Source organism: Oncorhynchus gorbuscha, unplaced genomic scaffold (assembly GCF_021184085.1).
Source record: "Oncorhynchus gorbuscha isolate QuinsamMale2020 ecotype Even-year unplaced genomic scaffold, OgorEven_v1.0 Un_scaffold_843, whole genome shotgun sequence".
NCBI lineage: Eukaryota > Metazoa > Chordata > Actinopteri > Salmoniformes > Salmonidae > Oncorhynchus > Oncorhynchus gorbuscha.
Window position 1 is genome coordinate 275,848 of NW_025745835.1, and position 17,735 is coordinate 293,582.

The window sequence follows — 17,735 nt, forward strand, 5'->3', positions numbered from 1 at the left end:
TATAGTTATTTGCCTGAAGCAGATAGAATGAACAGAATACAATGCCCCAGTGTAAGATGGAATGTTTAATGACAACACACAAGGAGGATGAAATGGGCAATAGAAAGAAAAGAGCTGATTCTTGGCACAGCCTATCAGACAGCTTGACAGCACAGCAATAAACCTTCGGCCTGACTCATAACTTTGTCTGCGTAGGATTCTGAAGGCCACCTCATTGCTAAGGCTACTGTGAAAGCACTTTGTGCTGAAGTAAAAATGACTTTTGAAAATAATTATTAGCAGAGAATCAAACCTTGATGTAATTTTCATGGAGTCACAGTGAATATGCGCAATTGCCTATATTGCATCATTTTTAGCCTCTCCCCCTGAAAACTTGTATATAAGTTCTTCAGTAGGTGTTCTGCATGTTTGTTGGTTAGAGAGCAGCCCTGTCCCTGTGGGACCCCCTCCAGACTCCAGAGTGCATGCCATGCCAATATAATGTAGTGTTTGGAGTGGTACTGAGAGTGGTGCTGTACTATTCTTTATGTATCCCAGGGAAACACTCTGACAGGCAGGCTGAGTCCTCCAGATGCCTCCCTGCATAACCATTCCACTGCATCTGCACATAAGAGAGAGAGAGAGAGAGAGAGAGAGAGAGAGAGAGAGAGAGAGAGAGAGAGAGAGAGAGAGAGAGAGAGAGAGAGAGAGAGAGAGAGAGAGAGAGAGAACTCACTCACACATTGATAAGCACACACCAGTCACATGAACACACGCAGAGAAAAAGAGAGAAAGGGACAGGGACCGGGAGAGGGAGAGGGACAGGGAGAGAGAGAAAGACAGGTAGAAGAGAAAGAGAGAGACCTCCTCCAGCACTAAAGCCCTGGAGCAAAAGTCCCATAACTCCCCACTCCACTTCCTCTTAGCTCTGTGAAAGTGTCACTCAGTGTGTCAACCCTCCCGGCCACAGGGGACCTGACAGTGACAGGCTCTCTGAAAGGCCGTGTTAATACCCTCGTCGAATGTCCCCCCTTGTCCCAACTGACCTTAGCTAGCTCTCAGCTCTGTCGTGGTCATCAGATTCAGAACTCAGGGCTCAGTTGGTAAGAGTGTGGTGCTAGCAATGGCAAGGTTGTGGGTTCAATTCCCACATGGATCACATACACATTCTATAAATGTACAGTATGCACTCAGGGTACTTTGAGTCAGTTTAGATGAAAGAGTCTGCTCAGGGGAAATACATTGACTCTTCACATTCAGCTTCTCTCTGTCTACTGGTGGTGGAAGGTCAGTCCACAATAGAGCAGGCTGTATGGTTATATCATTGGCAGCAAAGGAAAAGACCTCCTGATTGTATGATAATGTATTATAAAGAGGAAGGCTACAATAATACATCTCTATGGGAGGTCAAGCCTATAGCTCAGTGGGAGACGGATGGATGGTGAATGGAGTCACTGATTATAATTATTTACAATGCCCTAAAACATATGCCTTAGTTGTCAAGTAGTATATTACTTACTGTGCAGAGGTCTAGTAATCAGTAGACTACTTTTTTTGTGATTATAGCTATCACAATTTCAACAAGGTTATTTTATTGAACAGCAGTCGACCTAGGTGGGCTTTTTCCATTATACATTTTTTTTAACGACTTTTCCTGATTCGTGTAGATATGCTGCCATCTGACGGACATCCTCTAATAACACATACAATCAAAAAGCTCGGTTTGTCCCTCGTCGTATACTGTTCTCAAGTCATGTGACCTCGCATACGTGCGGACGTGCTGCAGCGTACATAGTCGTCTGATTAGGTAAGATCATTATGTTCCTTTACATAAACAGCACACATTAACGCGAATATTTCAGGAACGTAATGCATGTCATCGTGTTGTAAATGGTGTATGTTTACATTGAAATGTAACTTTGAAAAATAAGAAATTGTCATCTCAAACTTAAGTTTGTCGCGAACGGGAAGTGAGATTGCAGCCGATCAAAACAAACAACAGACTTGCATGTCAGCTCTTTTAGCTACCAAGCTAATCAGCATAGACAGGCTGTCTGTCATTGGCAGTTGTCAACAACAACAACACTATTTAGCTGTATCGAATAGGTATGTAATCATCTTGTTTCTGTCCCTTTTAACTTGCTAGATAGTCAAACGCATCGCAGTAAACAACAATATGACGCAATCGCTAAGACAACACTCATAGTATATAACCGTGCAAGCTAACTTGCAACAAAGTTCACGTTTGATCAATTCAATTATATTTCCCAACTGTCTGCTGTATTCTGTCTGTGCTGCCTATTAGTTGTCCTATTATGTAATGTCACATGTAGTATCCATCTTCTTTCCACATCTTCAGGTGTAAAACTAGTGACAGAGGGCCACCGGGATGACTAGTGTAAGTACTAAACCTTTACATTACAACATATATTAGACGGTAATGTAATAGTATTGTGCTATAATACTGTAGTTAGGGTGCTTGACGCTTTTCCTCTGATTGATTTGATTAATAACCGTGTAGGTGCTGTGTGGCCGAGCCCGGCTGGTGATGACCCAGTCGTCAGGGCGTCAGGCCCTAGCTGCACTCAGGGTGGGCTGGATACGAACCTTCTCAGCTGCTGGTTCTGATGAGCCTTATTTTGTCGTGTCACGGGGGGACTCAGACTCGGGTAGGCTACTGCTATATCGACCACAACACTGGTTCATTTGTTATTTTCGACTAACTGTGACCGTATTTTGGCCTGTGTGTTTTTGAGTTATGAATTGTAATTACAGTGGGTTCGGAAAGTATTCAGACCCCTTCCCATGTCCCACATTTTCTAAAGTTACAGACTTATTATAGAATGTATTTTTAGAAATCCCTCATTACTCTACACACCACCCAATCATGACAAAGCGAAAACAGGTTAAATTCTTTCGGTGCAAATTCATTTAAAAAAATCTAACAGAAATACAATATTTACGTAAGTTTTCCAACCCTTTTCTATGAGACTTGAAATTGAGCTCAGGTGCATTCTGTTTCCACTGATCATCCTTGAGATGTTTCTACAACTTGACTGGAGTCCACCTGTGGTAAATTCAATTGATTGGACATTGGAAAGGCACACACCTGTCTATATAAGGTCCCACTGTTGACAGTGTATGTCAAAGCAAAAACCAAGCCATGAGGTCGAAGGACTTGTCCGTAGAGCACCCTGACAGGATTGTGTGGAGTTACAGATCTGGGGAAGGGTACCAAAAAAATGTCTGCGGCATTAAAGGTCCCCAAGAACACAGTGGCCTCCATCATTCTTAAATGGAAGAAGTTTGGAACCACCAAGACTCTCCCTAGAGCTGGCCGCCCAGTCCAAACTGAGTAATCGAGGAGAAGGGCCTTGGTCAGGAGGTGACCAAGAACCCGATGTTCACTCTGAGCTCCAGATTTCCATTGTGGAGATGGGAGAACCTTCCAGAAGGACAACCATCTCTGCAGCACTCCACCAATCAGGCCTTTATGGTAGAGTGGCCAGATGGCAGCCACTCCTGAGTAAAAGGTGCATGACAGCACGTTTGGAGTTTGTCAAAAGGCACCTAAAGGACTCAGACCATGAGAAACAAGATTCCCCTTTCTGATGAAACCAAGATTGAACTATTTGACCTGTGGGGATGTTTTTCAGTGGCAAGGACTGGGAAACTTTCGAGAGAAAGATGAACGGAGAAAAGTACAGAGATCCTTGATGAAAATTTTCTCAAGAGCATTCAGGTCCTCAAACTGGGGTGAAGTCTCAACTTCTAACAGGACAACGACCCTAAGCACACAGCAAGACAATGCAGGAGTGGCTTCGGGACAAGTCTCTGAATGTCCTTGAGTGGCCCAGCCAGAGCCCGGACATGAACCCGATCGAACATCTCTGGAGAGACCTGAAAATAGCTGTTCAGTGACGCTCCCCATCCAACCCGATAGACCTTGAGAGGATCTGAAGAGAATAATGGAAGAAACTCCCCAAATACAGGTGGGCCAAGCTTGTAGCGTCATACCCAAGAAGACTCGAGGCTGTAATCGCTGCCAAAGGTGCTTCAGCAAAGTACTGAGTAAAGGGTCTGAATACTTTTTATAAATGTGATATTTCCGTTAAAAAAAAATATATATATATATATTTGCAAAAAAATACAAAAAGGTTTTTGCTTTGTCATTATGGGGTATTGTGTGTAGATTGAGGGGAAAAAAATTTTAATCAATTTTAGAATAAGGCTGTAACGTAACAAGATGTTAGTTCCAAGTTATGGGATCTGAATACATTCCGAATGCACTGTATGCATTAAAAATTACATTGAGAAAAGGATCTCAAACTTTCCATAACTATAGCTACTGTTAGGCAGAACATATATTGTCAAACAGATTTATCATTATTGTAATATACTCCTCTTTCTCCCGACCAGGCCCTAGGACAGTATGGCCTGATGAGAACATGGGACCATTTGGCCCCCAGGACCAGCGCTTCCAGTTGCCAGGTAACTCAGGCTTTGACTTTCACCTGGAAGGCATGGCAGACCAGAGGATTAAAGGCCCAGTCCACAGGACGGTACCTGACGCGTTCTGACTGCTGCTACTAGCAACGAGAGACATGAGTTTGTAATGGCCCAGTTTGTCAGCGAGTTTCAGGTAAATACGTCACTCACAATAACTCCGTAACTAAAAGAAACGTGTCCTTATTCAATTGTAAATATAAATGGATATTATTCTTAAACATTTCAAAAATACATTTATATCATTTAAAACATTTCTATTATGTTTCATACTGGTAGAGTTATATGTTGAATACTTAGATGTTTTTTCTTTGTAGGTTAAAATTGGTCACATGTTATCGAGGAGCGTCCGCAAGGCAGAGCACTACTTTGATCAGCCCAATGTGGACTGTTCTATACAGACCTGTCCTGAGCTGCTGAAGAAAGGTAGCATGGTGTAGTCATACTTATCATACTTATCATAACATTAACTATTCATGTCATGTTTTATCAGTCCACACACGTCAGATAGTTTATAGTCCACTAGGGGAAGTCACTGCATTGCTAACGTCACTAATGTTGTCCAAGTGGGTGATAGATGACTTTTCTGTAGACCTATTGGTTAGCTAGAGGTTGAATGTTTAACAGGTCAGATAGTTTATAGTCCACTAGGGGGAAGTCACTGCATTGCTAACGTCACTAATGTTGTCCAAGTGGGTGATAGATGACTTTTCTGTAGACCTATTGGTTAGCTAGAGGTTGAATGTTTAACAGGTCAGATAGTTTATATTGCATACAGCCATGTCCACTAGGGGGAAGTCACTGTATTGCTAACGTCACTAATGTTGTCCAAGTGGGTGATAGATGACTTTTCTGTAGACCTATTGGTTAGCTAGCAGTTGAATGTGTAACACATCTCTTCATTTCCTCTGTTAGAGTTTGAATCCTATTTCCCCTCGGCCCCAGCCAGCGCCATCACTGTTGTCACGGTGAAACACACGAGATGTGAGGTGATCGACAAAGACGTGATCGACAGAGAACAGCTACTTCACAAGGTGAGTTGGAAAACCACTGGTTGTTTCCCATTGATATGGATTCAGTGATGCTAATTTCAGTAAATGATTCTGCCATCACATTTTGGAGTTGTAGACCTGTGTACTTATTGAAGGTCTTAGTCTGTACCTCCCCTTTATTGGGGAACTGTTTTCTTGTCTGTTAACTGTCAGTTAGTTTGACTACTGACAGATACTAGATGTTTTCTGTTATTTCAGTTAGTTTGACTACTGACAGATACTAGATGTTTTCTGTTATTTCAGTTAGTTTGACTACTGACAGATAATGTATGTTTTCTGTTATTTCCCAGTTTGTTAGTGGTGCTAAGGAAATCTGCTTTGCTCTGTGGACAGCTGGCTTCTGGGCTGACTTCATTGACCCCTCATCAGGATCAGCTGTGAGTTGTTCTCCTACCTGTTTTTGTTTGTTTATTCATTGTTTATGTCAAAATATCTACATAATGTGTAATACATATGTAATGTATTATTCATGTACTGTTTACTGTGCTTCATCAATCTGCGATATTCTCCAGGAGACGGTATGTAGTCTTCAAGACAACCACATCATTCCTTTGTCTTGTCCCACAGTTCTTTGGCTCTCACTCCAACCACCCACTACTCAAAGAGGAGGAGTGGAGCCGTCTCGGTTTCCACATCGAGGCCTCTGGATCCTGCACAGTTATCCGTCACGTCCTGAGGGGAACACCCACGTTTGTTGGTACTGTTTTCACCACTGCACCTGCTAACAGTCACGTCATGGAAAGACTTCAAGGCCAGTCAAGTGCATTTGAAGACGGGGACTAGTTTTTATATTTTATTATCACCATGCGAGAATGATGTATCTCACTATCCAAAAGACTGTTTGAGCCCTGACCTCTGTTTGATGATGTAGCTCACTATCCAAAAGACTGTTTGTGCCCTGACCTCTGTTTGTTCACTCTGGATTGTTTTGGAGGAAAAGCGTTGCCCATTATGCCGTTGTCTTCACCACACCAGCATGGAGAGGAAGTTCTCATGGGTTGTTGTCTTCAGACGCATGCCTAACTATGTTAACCTGGTCCCAGATCTGTTTGTGTCGTTCTGTTAGTGCTGTCTTGCCAAAGTTGGTCAGAGGACACAAACAGATCTGGGACCAGGCTATATAACTATGTACTTGGAAGTAGACAGGTAGGTTGCGTACAGTAGTGCTGCGATCTGTCGTTGACTCTGATGATATAAAGACTTGACTGAGGAAGATCCCTCTGACAGCTGTGTTTAAACACCCAATAAACCACCTAGCTACCTTTGACTGAGGGCCCTTTTCCTGGCCTTGGTGCTGAAGAGCCGTGAGATATCACTCCGAAGGCAATGTTCCGCATTCACGGTTAACGCTGCATATCTCAGTTCAATCTGAAATAATCTTTACATTTATATCGTGCTGTAACACTCAAATTCAGCACTACGGATTGAATCTAGTCTAATATAGTTAACACTTTCAGACTAATCTAGTGTCTACAGAGTATTGCTACTGTACAGGGTTTTCCTTCACTTGCACAATGGGAATAGAAATATGGTGTCTTGGAGGAGTCTTGTACATTTCCACCAAAATGAATTAAAATGTCTACGTTGCTGGTATGGTACACATCATTCAGTCATTTAATTATTCATTCATCTAATGTATGTAAGAAAGTAGCGACTTGTGAGGCAACACACAACACTAAACAAAATAATGAATAGCTAATCCAAAAGAGATTTTCAGTTTGTCCTCTGTCCTCCTTGCATACAATGCAAGTAACTCTTTGCTAATTTCCTAGCGCTAATTAGGGAACACAAACACGAGGAGAAATTGAAATGAATATGCCTGGCCTTGAGGTAATGCGTTTACTCTGCATCTCAGTGCTAGAGGTGTTCGAATCCATGCTGTATCTGAACCGGCCGTGATTGGGAGTCCCATAAAAATATATGACTTCTGGGCCTTCTCTTTTAGTAAAGTGTTCCCAGGACAAAGAGTATGTTGTTTGGGTAAGAGAAACATCTCATTTCACACCTCTAAAAACTTTGGGCTAAACACTGATTTGAGAAGGACTGATGGGTTTGGAACTGTGACCATCCAGTCTGTCGGCCAGAATCAGATAAAGGAAGTCCTTTAAAATGAACAGCCCTGCAGCTTAACATAATCTCCTTCACAAGGCTTTTAAACTACACCTCCTGGACGCCGAGGCTCTGAGAAAGACCTTTCTACTTCCTGGAGAGGAAAGCAGAGAGGTGAGAAAAAGAGTGCTGTTAGAATGGTCCTTTTTTTCTGCACCTCTAAGCTCCAAACCTTTCGTTGTATTTCTGCCTAATGTTACCTTAACTGCGAAACCTTACCTCAGTCTGACTCCACACACCTCATGTGGGATGTAAAATATCTTGCATTTCACAAACTACACTATCTGGTTAACACAATGGATACTGTTTATACTTTAATGAACACAAACCTGTTCAGGTGTAATACATTTAATGGTGAACACAATGTATACCAAACCTGGTTTAATACATTTAATTTAATGGTGAACACAATGTATACCAAACCTGGTGTAATACATTTAATGGTGAACACAATGTATACCAAACCTGGTGTAATACATTTATTTAAAACCTGGTGAACACATTTAATGTGAACACAATACCAAACCTGGTGTAATACATTTAATGGTGAACACAATGTATACCAAACCTGGTGTAATACATTTAATGGTGAACACAATGTATACCAAACCTGGTATAACACATTTAATCAGTGAACACAGTATACATGGTATAACACATTTAAACCAACCTCATACGACTCCAGGATAACACATTTAATGGTGAACACTGCAAACCTAGTTCATTTTTCATTTAATGGTGAACACAATGTATAAAACCTGGTATTTAACACATTTAATGGTATACAAAATAAAACTATGAACACATTTAATGTAGAATCCAGTAAATACAGAAACATTGACAAAATCGTTCCGTCAAACCTGTGTTAAAAATAGGAAAAATTAAATAAAACCTAAACATTTACAGTTCATATCTATAACACAAATATCCGGTGAACACAATGTATACCAAACCTGGTGTGATAGATTAATGGATGACTGTAAAACCTGATCAGTACATGTTTAGACATCATCTCATGACGACATGTAATCAATGTGGCAACCTTTCTGTTGGACAGAACTGTGAGAAATACAGAAACATTACAATCGTTATAGTGTTATGGTTGACGTCATATCTTCCAGGATAGCCAATGGGTTGAGAATCAGTCAACAGTCTCATGGGTATGGTGGGCACACAGCAAACCAACCAATCACTAACAAAAACACCGCACTGCATTAGTTCATTTTTCATTCTACCTGAATCCAATGTTAACTACAGGTATTTAACAATTGTTAAATGTATTATACAAAATAAATACTATGTACATATATCACATTCTGCACATAGAATCCAGTAAATATAACAGGAGAACTTCTTACGATGAGACAAAATCTAGAAGATTCCGTCAATACTGTCTCGGTTTAAAAATAGGAAAAATTAAATAAATTAAACAACAGAAAAGCAACTTCATAAAATTATAACACCAAATATCTGGTGATCAAACTGTACATCTACTTGCTCTACCATGCAGAAGGAGTGTTGGATAGCATGACGCTGATGACTGTAGGAGTGTTAGATGTCACAGACTGTTGGATAGCATGATGCTGATGACTGTTGGATAGCATGACGCTGATGACTGTTGGATAGCATGATGCTGATGACTGTTGGATAGCATGATGCTGATGACTGTTGGATAGCATGATGCTGATGACTGTTGGATAGCATGATGCTGATGACTGTAGGAGTGTTAGATGTCACAGACTGTTGGATGTCATGATGCTGATGACTGTAGGAGTGTTAGATGTCATAGACTGTTAGATGTCATGATGCTGATGACTGTAGGAGTGTTAGATGTCATAGACTGTTAGATAGCATGACGCTGATGACTGTTGGAGTGTTAGATGTCATGATGCTGATGACTGTAGGAGTGTTAAATGTCATGATGCTGATGACTGTTGGAGTGTTAGATGTCATGATGCTGATGACTGTAGGAGTGTTAAATGTCATGATGCTGATGACTGTTGGAGTGTTAGATGTCATGATGCTGATGACTGTAGGAGTGTTAGATGTCACAGACTGTTGGATAGCATGATGCTGATGACTGTAGGAGTGTTAGATGTCACAGACTGTTGGATAGCATGATGCTGATGACTGTAGGAGTGTTAGATGTCACAGACTGTTGGATAGCATGATGCTGATGACTGTAGGAGTGTTAGATGTCACAGACTGTTAGATGTCATGATGCTGATGACTGTAGGAGTGTTAGATGTCATAGACTGTTGGATAGCATGATGCTGATGACTGTTGGAGTGTTAGATGTCATGATGCTGATGACTGTAGGAGTGTTAAATGTCATGATGCTGATGACTGTTGGAGTGTTAGATGTCATGATGCTGATGACTGTTGGAGTGTTAGATGTCATAGACTGTTGGATAGCATGATGCTGATGACTGTAGGAGTGTTAGATGTCATAGACTGTTGGATAGCATGACGCTGATGACGGTAGAGCTCAGACAGCCAGTGAGCAGCCAGTAGTGTGTGAGTAGACCGTTACTGCTGTGGAGGAGAGAGGTGGTGGAAAAGATGGCGTCTGTCTTGTTTCTTGGCAACTGCATGTTACAGATGTTTCCTTCACAGCAAGCAGTGCAGACCTGGAATCAGGAGTAGAGATAGAATCACCTTTATTCACCTCGTACGTTAACACGCACACACAATTTGAATAGATGAAATGGTGCTTTCAGCAAAAATCTAAATATACAGACAGAACACATACAAACTACAGACAGAACACATACAGACAGAACACAGACAGACTACAGACAGAACACATACAGACTACAGACAGACTACAGACAGTCCACAAACAGAACACATACAAACTACAGACAGACTATAGACCGAACACAGACAAACTACAGACAGAACACATACAAACTACAGACAGAACACATACAAACTACAGACAGACTACAGACCGAACACAGACAGACTACAGACCGAACACAGACAGACTACAGACAGAACACATACAAACTACAGACAGAACACATACAAACTACAGACAGAACACAGACAAACTACAGACAGAACACATACAAACTACAGACAGAACACAGACAAACTACAGACAGAACACAGACAAACTACAGACAGAACACAGACAAACTACAGACAGAACACAGACAAACTACAGACAGAACACAGACAAACTACAGACAGAACACAGACAAACTACAGACAGAACACAGACAAACTACAGACCGAACACAGACAGAACACATACAAACTACAGACAGAACACATACAAACTACAGACAGAACACATACAAACGACAGACAGACTACAGACCAAACACAGACAGACTACAGACCAACACAGACAAACTACAGACAGTCCACAAACAGAACACAGACAGAGGAATTTCCAGAAAGACATTCAAATAACAACGGCTGAGAAGGGAACAGATTCTTATCCAAGTGAGATCATTCTAAACCAGGGCCTGGGGATTACCATGACAGTATGGTAAATCACACCAGACACCACAGAGCAGAGAGACACATTCTGAACTGCAAATATTACTAATAAAAGTTCAAACATCATCTTTCTTTCCATACATGCTGTATGTGTGTCCCCGTTGAGAACTGCCCCTGGTTAGTCCCTCACCTGGTAAATGAAATGCACTTGTACATTTAGGAGTTGCTTCAGCAGCCGTGTCAGAAATGTAATGTTATTCAAAGGAAAGAGGCTTCTGGAATGACCTTGTATCCTTCATGGTTGTCCTGGGTGCAGCCTGTAGACAGACAGTGGGCCAGGGCCACGCAGCGTTTGGTCACAGACACTGTCTTCCCCTGGACGTCCAACACATGGAGGGTGTAGCAGTACCTGGTCTCTGTCAGACACACAGACACTGTCATGTGATCTAACGTTCAGACACTATGGAGAAATAACAGCTGTGAGATGGAATCATGTGATCTAATGTTCAGACACTATGGAGAAATAACAGCTGTGAGATGGAATCATGTGATCTAACGTTCAGACACTATGGAGAAATAACAGCTGAGAGATGGAATCATGTGATCTAATGTTCAGACACTATGGAGAAATAACAGCTGTGAGATGGAATCATGTGATCTAATGTTCAGACACTATGGAGAAATAACAGCTGTGAGATGGAATCATGTGATCTAATGTTCAGACACTATGGAGAAATAACAGCTGTGAGATGGAATCATGTGATCTAACATTCAGACACTATGGAGAAATAACAGCTGTGAGATGGAATCATGTGATCTAATGTTCAGACACTATGGAGAAATAACAGCTGTGAGATGGAATCATGTGATCTAACATTCAGACACTATGGAGAAATAACAGCTGTGAGATGGAATCATGTGATCTAACGGACCAATGAGCAATAAGTTGAACGATGATAAGAACACATCGCTGTCACATTATTGTATGTCAGTTAATGTAAACACAAATGTAGCTTACTTTTCAACAGCAGGGTAGCCTAGTGGTTAGAGTGTTGTACTAGTAACCGAAAGGTTGCAAGTTCGAATCCCCGAGCTGACAAGGTACAAATCTGTCGTTCTGCCCCTGAACAGGCAGTTAACCCACTGTTCCTAGGCTGTCATTGAAAATAATAATTTGTTCTTAACTGACTTGCCTGGTAAGATAAAGGTTAAAGAAAAATCCATGAATATCATGTGGTAACAATCTACTTACTGAAGTGGACGGTAACACTGAAAGAGCCTGAGGTTCAGATGGATTCCAGTGATTAAACCAATCCTCACATTTCATGTGATAAACTACTATTCATCATTTGTTAATAACTCATAGAATGTGCTTTTAAGATCAAAATATCATCTATATAAAAGAAGAGAGCCTGTGGAATTATACAACCTGCCAATTCAATGTCGTATCTAAACATGTCCAGCTGAAGTGAAATACACTGTTTAAGATACAGAAACCAGCAAAGACAACATTGATAACCCTTCATTTTACAGCCTGGTATTTTCCTGTAATTTATATTTCTGCTCTGGATGGAGTCGAGAGGGTCTGAAAAACAGGGTTTGATGATAGATACAGAGCAGGCTGTAAATACCAGAAATACCTTACTGTAATTACCTCGTGGGCAGTATACGTCCGGAGCCCAGCGATTGCATTCGTAGTTGTCTGGTGCATCTTTACATGTGAAGCACTTGAACCCTCCAGGATGAGGTGTGGCTGTGGAGACGAGGAGACGAGCACAAGTCTATTATTCACCATCTAGATTTAATAACAGATTTTTGGTAGATTTAATAACAGATTTTTGGTAGATTTAATAACATGTCCCAAAATGAAAAAACACTTCCCTGAATCAATACATTGTCATTACTCAATGAGCTATAGAAGAAATGCAAATTGTACATTTAACTCCTAATTGTGAGTTGTTGTAGTCCTCAGAGCTACAGCGATATGTAGTCCTCAGAGCTACAGCAATGTGTAGTCCTCAGAGCTACAGCGATATGTAGTCCTCAGAGCTACAGCGATATGTAGTCCTCAGAGCTACAGCGATATGTAGTCCTCAGAGCTACAGCGATATGTAGTCCTCAGAGCTACAGCAATATGTAGTCCTCAGAGCTACAGCAATATGTAGTCCTCAGATCTACAGCGATATGTAGTCCTCAGAGCTACAGCGATATGTAGTCCTCAGAGCTACAGCGATATGTAGTCCTCAGAGCTACAGCGATATGTAGTCCTCAGAGCTACAGCGATATGTAGTCCTCAGAGCTACACCGATATGTAGTCCTCAGAGCTACAGCGATGTGTAGTCCTCAGAGCTACAGCGATATGTAGTCCTCAGAGCTACAGCGATGTGTAGTCCTCAGAACTACAGCGATGTGTAGTCCTCAGAGCTACAGCGATGTGTAGTCCTCAGAGCTACAGCGATATGTAGTCCTCAGAGCTACAGCGATGTAACTAACTACAGTACATACAGGACATTTAACTACAGTACATACAGGACATTTAACTACAGGATACACAGGACATTTAACTACAGTACATACAGGACATTTAACTACAGTACATACAGGACATTTAACTACAGTACATACAGGACATTTAACTACAGTACACACAGGACATTTAACTACAGGACATTTAACTACAGTACATACAGGACATTTAACTACAGTACACACAGGACATTTAACTACAGTACATACAGGACATTTAACTACAGTACATACAGGACATTTAACTACAGGACATTTAACTACAGTACATACAGGACATTTAACTACAGTACATACAGGACATTTAACTACAGTACATACAGGACATTTAACTACAGGACATTTAACTACAGTACATACAGGACATTTAACTACAGTACATACAGGACATTTAACTACAGTACATACAGGACATTTAACTACAGTACATACAGGACATTTAACTACAGTACATACAGGACATTTAAATACAGTACATACAGGACATTTAACTACAGGACATTTAACTACAGTACATACAGGACATTTAACTACAGTACACACAGGACATTTAACTACAGTACACACAGGACATTTAACTACAGTCAGTCTGTGTGTGTTTGTTAAGTGTTATATTATGAGAGGACGATACAGTTTGAATTTAATTAATGAACCATCAGTTCAACCGTCTAGATTCTAGAATAGAATGGTCACTAAACTTTGCATGGAGACCATCTGCCGTGATCAAACAGTAGGCTTGTCTGGTTTGTTCAATTGGCAACCATTATGTTAATACTAAGAACACTGGGAATCAGGCCTCCCATTGGATATTGTGCATCCCAAATGGCACCCTATTCCCTGTATAGTGCACTAATTTTGATCAAGGCCCATGAGGTAGTAGTGCACTATAAAGGGAATGACGTACCATTTGGGACACATACTAAGACAGCTACAGGTCTTAGGGTCATCCAAACTTCACTCAGCGAACAAAAGTCTGCCTGCCTGCCAGTCTCACACACACACACACACACACACACTCACTCTCACACTCACACACACACACACACACACACACACACACACACACACACACACACACACACACACACACACACACACACACACACACACACACACACACACACACACACACACACACACACACACACACTCACTCACTCGCGCACAAACACACACACTAACACACACATACTCCCTCTAATCCACCCTCCATACCCCAAGCCCCCAGGGCTGGTCAAGGTCATCCTGTCCCCCTGTACATGCCGGGGCGTGGGTCCAAACAGACACACATTTCTTGGGGAATTCAGCTCCGGTATCCCTATGGAATGAACAACCATAAACCTGATATAGGAGCTCTTGTCTTATCAGATGTTGAAGGCAGATTGTGCCAAGAGAGCTGAGGTAAAATACATTAGATGAGATTTCAGTGTTTGACTGCAGGGAGATGGAGGGGAGTAGAGGAGGGGAAGGGGAGCCATTAGGGGTCTGACCTCGTACGTGCCTGCCTCTTAGAGCTACTGTGCGTTTCCATACTTCTCACGCGGCGGTGAGCCCAGTTGTCACTGTGGACCAGTATACTGTACTGTAGTCTGAGGAACTGAAGGCTGAGGGACAGAATGCGTCTCAGTTTCACAGAGAGAAAGGGGTGGGAAACAGGAAGTCACGTCTGGAAACTCGCACACATCTCACTGATACCCAACACCGCAGATGTAGTAAGCCAGAGACTGTGTCACACAGTGGTGGATGAGGAAGATGTCTCTACACTGGCATTGTGGATAAATATTGTTTTATTATAATCTCTTCATCTAGATATGGAAAGTACCTTTAAAGATGAAGGCAGAGTGGAGAGAGGCCTGACTGTGACCATTACCAACTGTGGCCAGGTCACCTTTGTCTGGGGAACAGAGCAGGGACGGCATGCACCTCAAAGATCTGAGGGGGCGCAAAGTATGTGAGGATGGCTGGGGGGGTGTTCGGCAAAGGACCAAGCCCTTCAATAATTTTGCCTTTTTCAAACACCTGAAACAGCTTTTTTTCTACAATCCCACCCTTCAGTCCCACCATTAAGCTCCACTCAACCCCTCCCATCATCCTCCCATCTGTCTCTGTTTGGATTTGCTTATATATTGTTCAACTGTGCTTTGATGTTTCACAAAAGTTCTGAACCTTTCTATTCTCATAGTTTATACAGATCGTAAGTTAAAGATAAAGATTTTTGTTAAGAGTATTATTATATAGGGCTTCCGAGTGGCGCAGCGATCTAAGGCACTGCATCTCAGTGCAAGAGGTGTCACTACAGTCCTTGGTTCGAATTCAGGCTGTATCACATCCGACCGTGATTGGGAGTCCCATACGGCCCAGCGTTGTCCAGGTTTGCCCGGGGGAGGCCGTCGTTGTAAATAAGAATTTGTTCTTAACTGACTTGCCTAGTTAAATAAAGGTTCAATTTAAATATTATTTATCGATTGACTATGACTTTTTAAATCACCCAGCAGTGCTATTTGCAGAGTTAGCTCCAAATGTTGCAATTCTTCAACCATTCCTGAATCTGTGAACAAAAACAAGTTACATATTGACAGTACCAAAACAAATGAGCTAATGATTCTGTCTCTTCGCAGCAAAATCTGCAGAGCTGGGATGGTTGTATCCCACATATAGATAAAATGGTATTGGTTGCAAGAAGGTTGTATCATAATCTATTTGAATCCAGCGTTGTTTTGTGTTTTTTAAGTATTTTTTGTCAGTTTATAAACCATGTGCCATGGAATCGGTACATTGAAATCTCTCCCCAACTATTTTGTCGTCCATTTTTGGTCCTTAAATAAAACTGCTATACTTTTTTAATTTATCACAATTGTCTTTGACCAATGTTGCTCTTTAATGCAGGGCTGAGAGAACGTTCCTTACTTTCTCCCCCTTCCACTTGCCTCTTCCGTTTTTGCGGTAATGCTGCAATTAGTTGGTTGTAATTTTGAGTAGAGCAGACATGTCCGTATGTTTTTGTTAGCTGCGTGTGTGACATAACTCCACCAGTCCTATTTATCACATCATTTACAAAGATTATACCATTTTCGGGGGGGGTTTATTTCTCAAAACATTTTTTCGTTTTTTATCAATGACAATATTTTGAGTTGAACCTTAATATTTGTTGTCATATTTGTTCGGTCTTTTCTGGGGGATTAAACTGAAATTGAAACCAACTTTCTACAGCTTGTTTTATAAATAGCGACTCTAATTTAATTGATAGCCTGAAATGGCTTCTTGGTGTCTTATGAGGTTTGGAGATTGGGAACCTATCTGGGCGAGCTAAAGACAAATTCATAAAAGAAGAGCCAAAAAATACATCATAATAATATAAAATTACAATAATATATATATATTTTTAAACATTTACAGGACAAATCTGAGGGGGAACGAGCCCCTGTGTGCCCCCCCCCATAAGAACCCTGGATCAGAGGGTCATGGATGGATGCCTTTTCTCTTGGCTGTTATAATGGTCACATCTCAGTATTGATGACTCATTTCAAAGGTCACAGAGACATTGCCAGCAGACTCAACCAGAGGAAAAGAAAGGTGCGACTCCATCTACCACAATTTGATACAAAAATACATTTCCAATGCATGTGTATTCATACTTGATGGATGGAGGAGGATGATGTCCTTCACAGTGAAGTCCCGCGATTGAGCCGCTTCCAGCCAATCAGCGATTAGCGTTAAAAGTAGGACCCAGGCTGCTGGCCAGGCCTCCATCATTGGCTGAGACCTTCCACATGCAGCTGTCTGATTGGTCAACGTCCAGGACACTGTTGAGGGAAATCAATCGGTGAATAAAATATTGAAGGGAAACATCCTCAGAGTTGGAGAAAGACAGCGACAGAGAGAAAGAAAGAGATGGAGATGGATCAGTACATCCGGAGTAGGTGATCAGTTGTCTGTATCTCACTCATGCTGTTGTGTGCGCTGTGCTTTGCTTCATTAACTAAATGTCATCCAGACCCCGACTCAGAGGGCATCCAGTAACTAACCCTATAGTGAATCCTCATGAAGCTAGGATCACAGTCTACATACAGTAAGTGGATTGATGAAGGCTTTTCTCAGGTTGCTTGACCG

The 17,735-nt window shown here is 41.5% G+C and overlaps 1 protein-coding gene and 1 pseudogene across 2 annotated transcripts; one reads left to right on the forward strand and one right to left on the reverse strand.

Annotated features, from left to right (window-relative positions):
- Positions 1–1,792: 1,792 nt before the first annotated feature.
- On the forward strand, positions 1,793–7,142 carry LOC124020509 (annotated as a pseudogene). The gene is made up of 8 exons (XR_006836094.1): positions 1,793–2,085; positions 2,339–2,377; positions 2,501–2,648; positions 4,399–4,621; positions 4,803–4,911; positions 5,401–5,519; positions 5,828–5,914; positions 6,105–7,142. The product of XR_006836094.1 is annotated as a cobalamin trafficking protein CblD-like (transcript).
- Positions 7,143–9,855: 2,713 nt separating this feature from the next.
- LOC124020511 (ly6/PLAUR domain-containing protein 6-like) lies at positions 9,856–17,428 on the reverse strand (the record flags this gene model as incomplete). Its single annotated transcript, XM_046335752.1, is given in 4 exon segments — positions 9,856–10,276; positions 11,385–11,515; positions 12,754–12,852; positions 17,261–17,428. Coding segments are annotated over 4 exon segments (531 nt in total). The 3' UTR covers positions 9,856–10,093.
- Between the last annotated feature and the right edge of the window lie 307 nt (positions 17,429–17,735).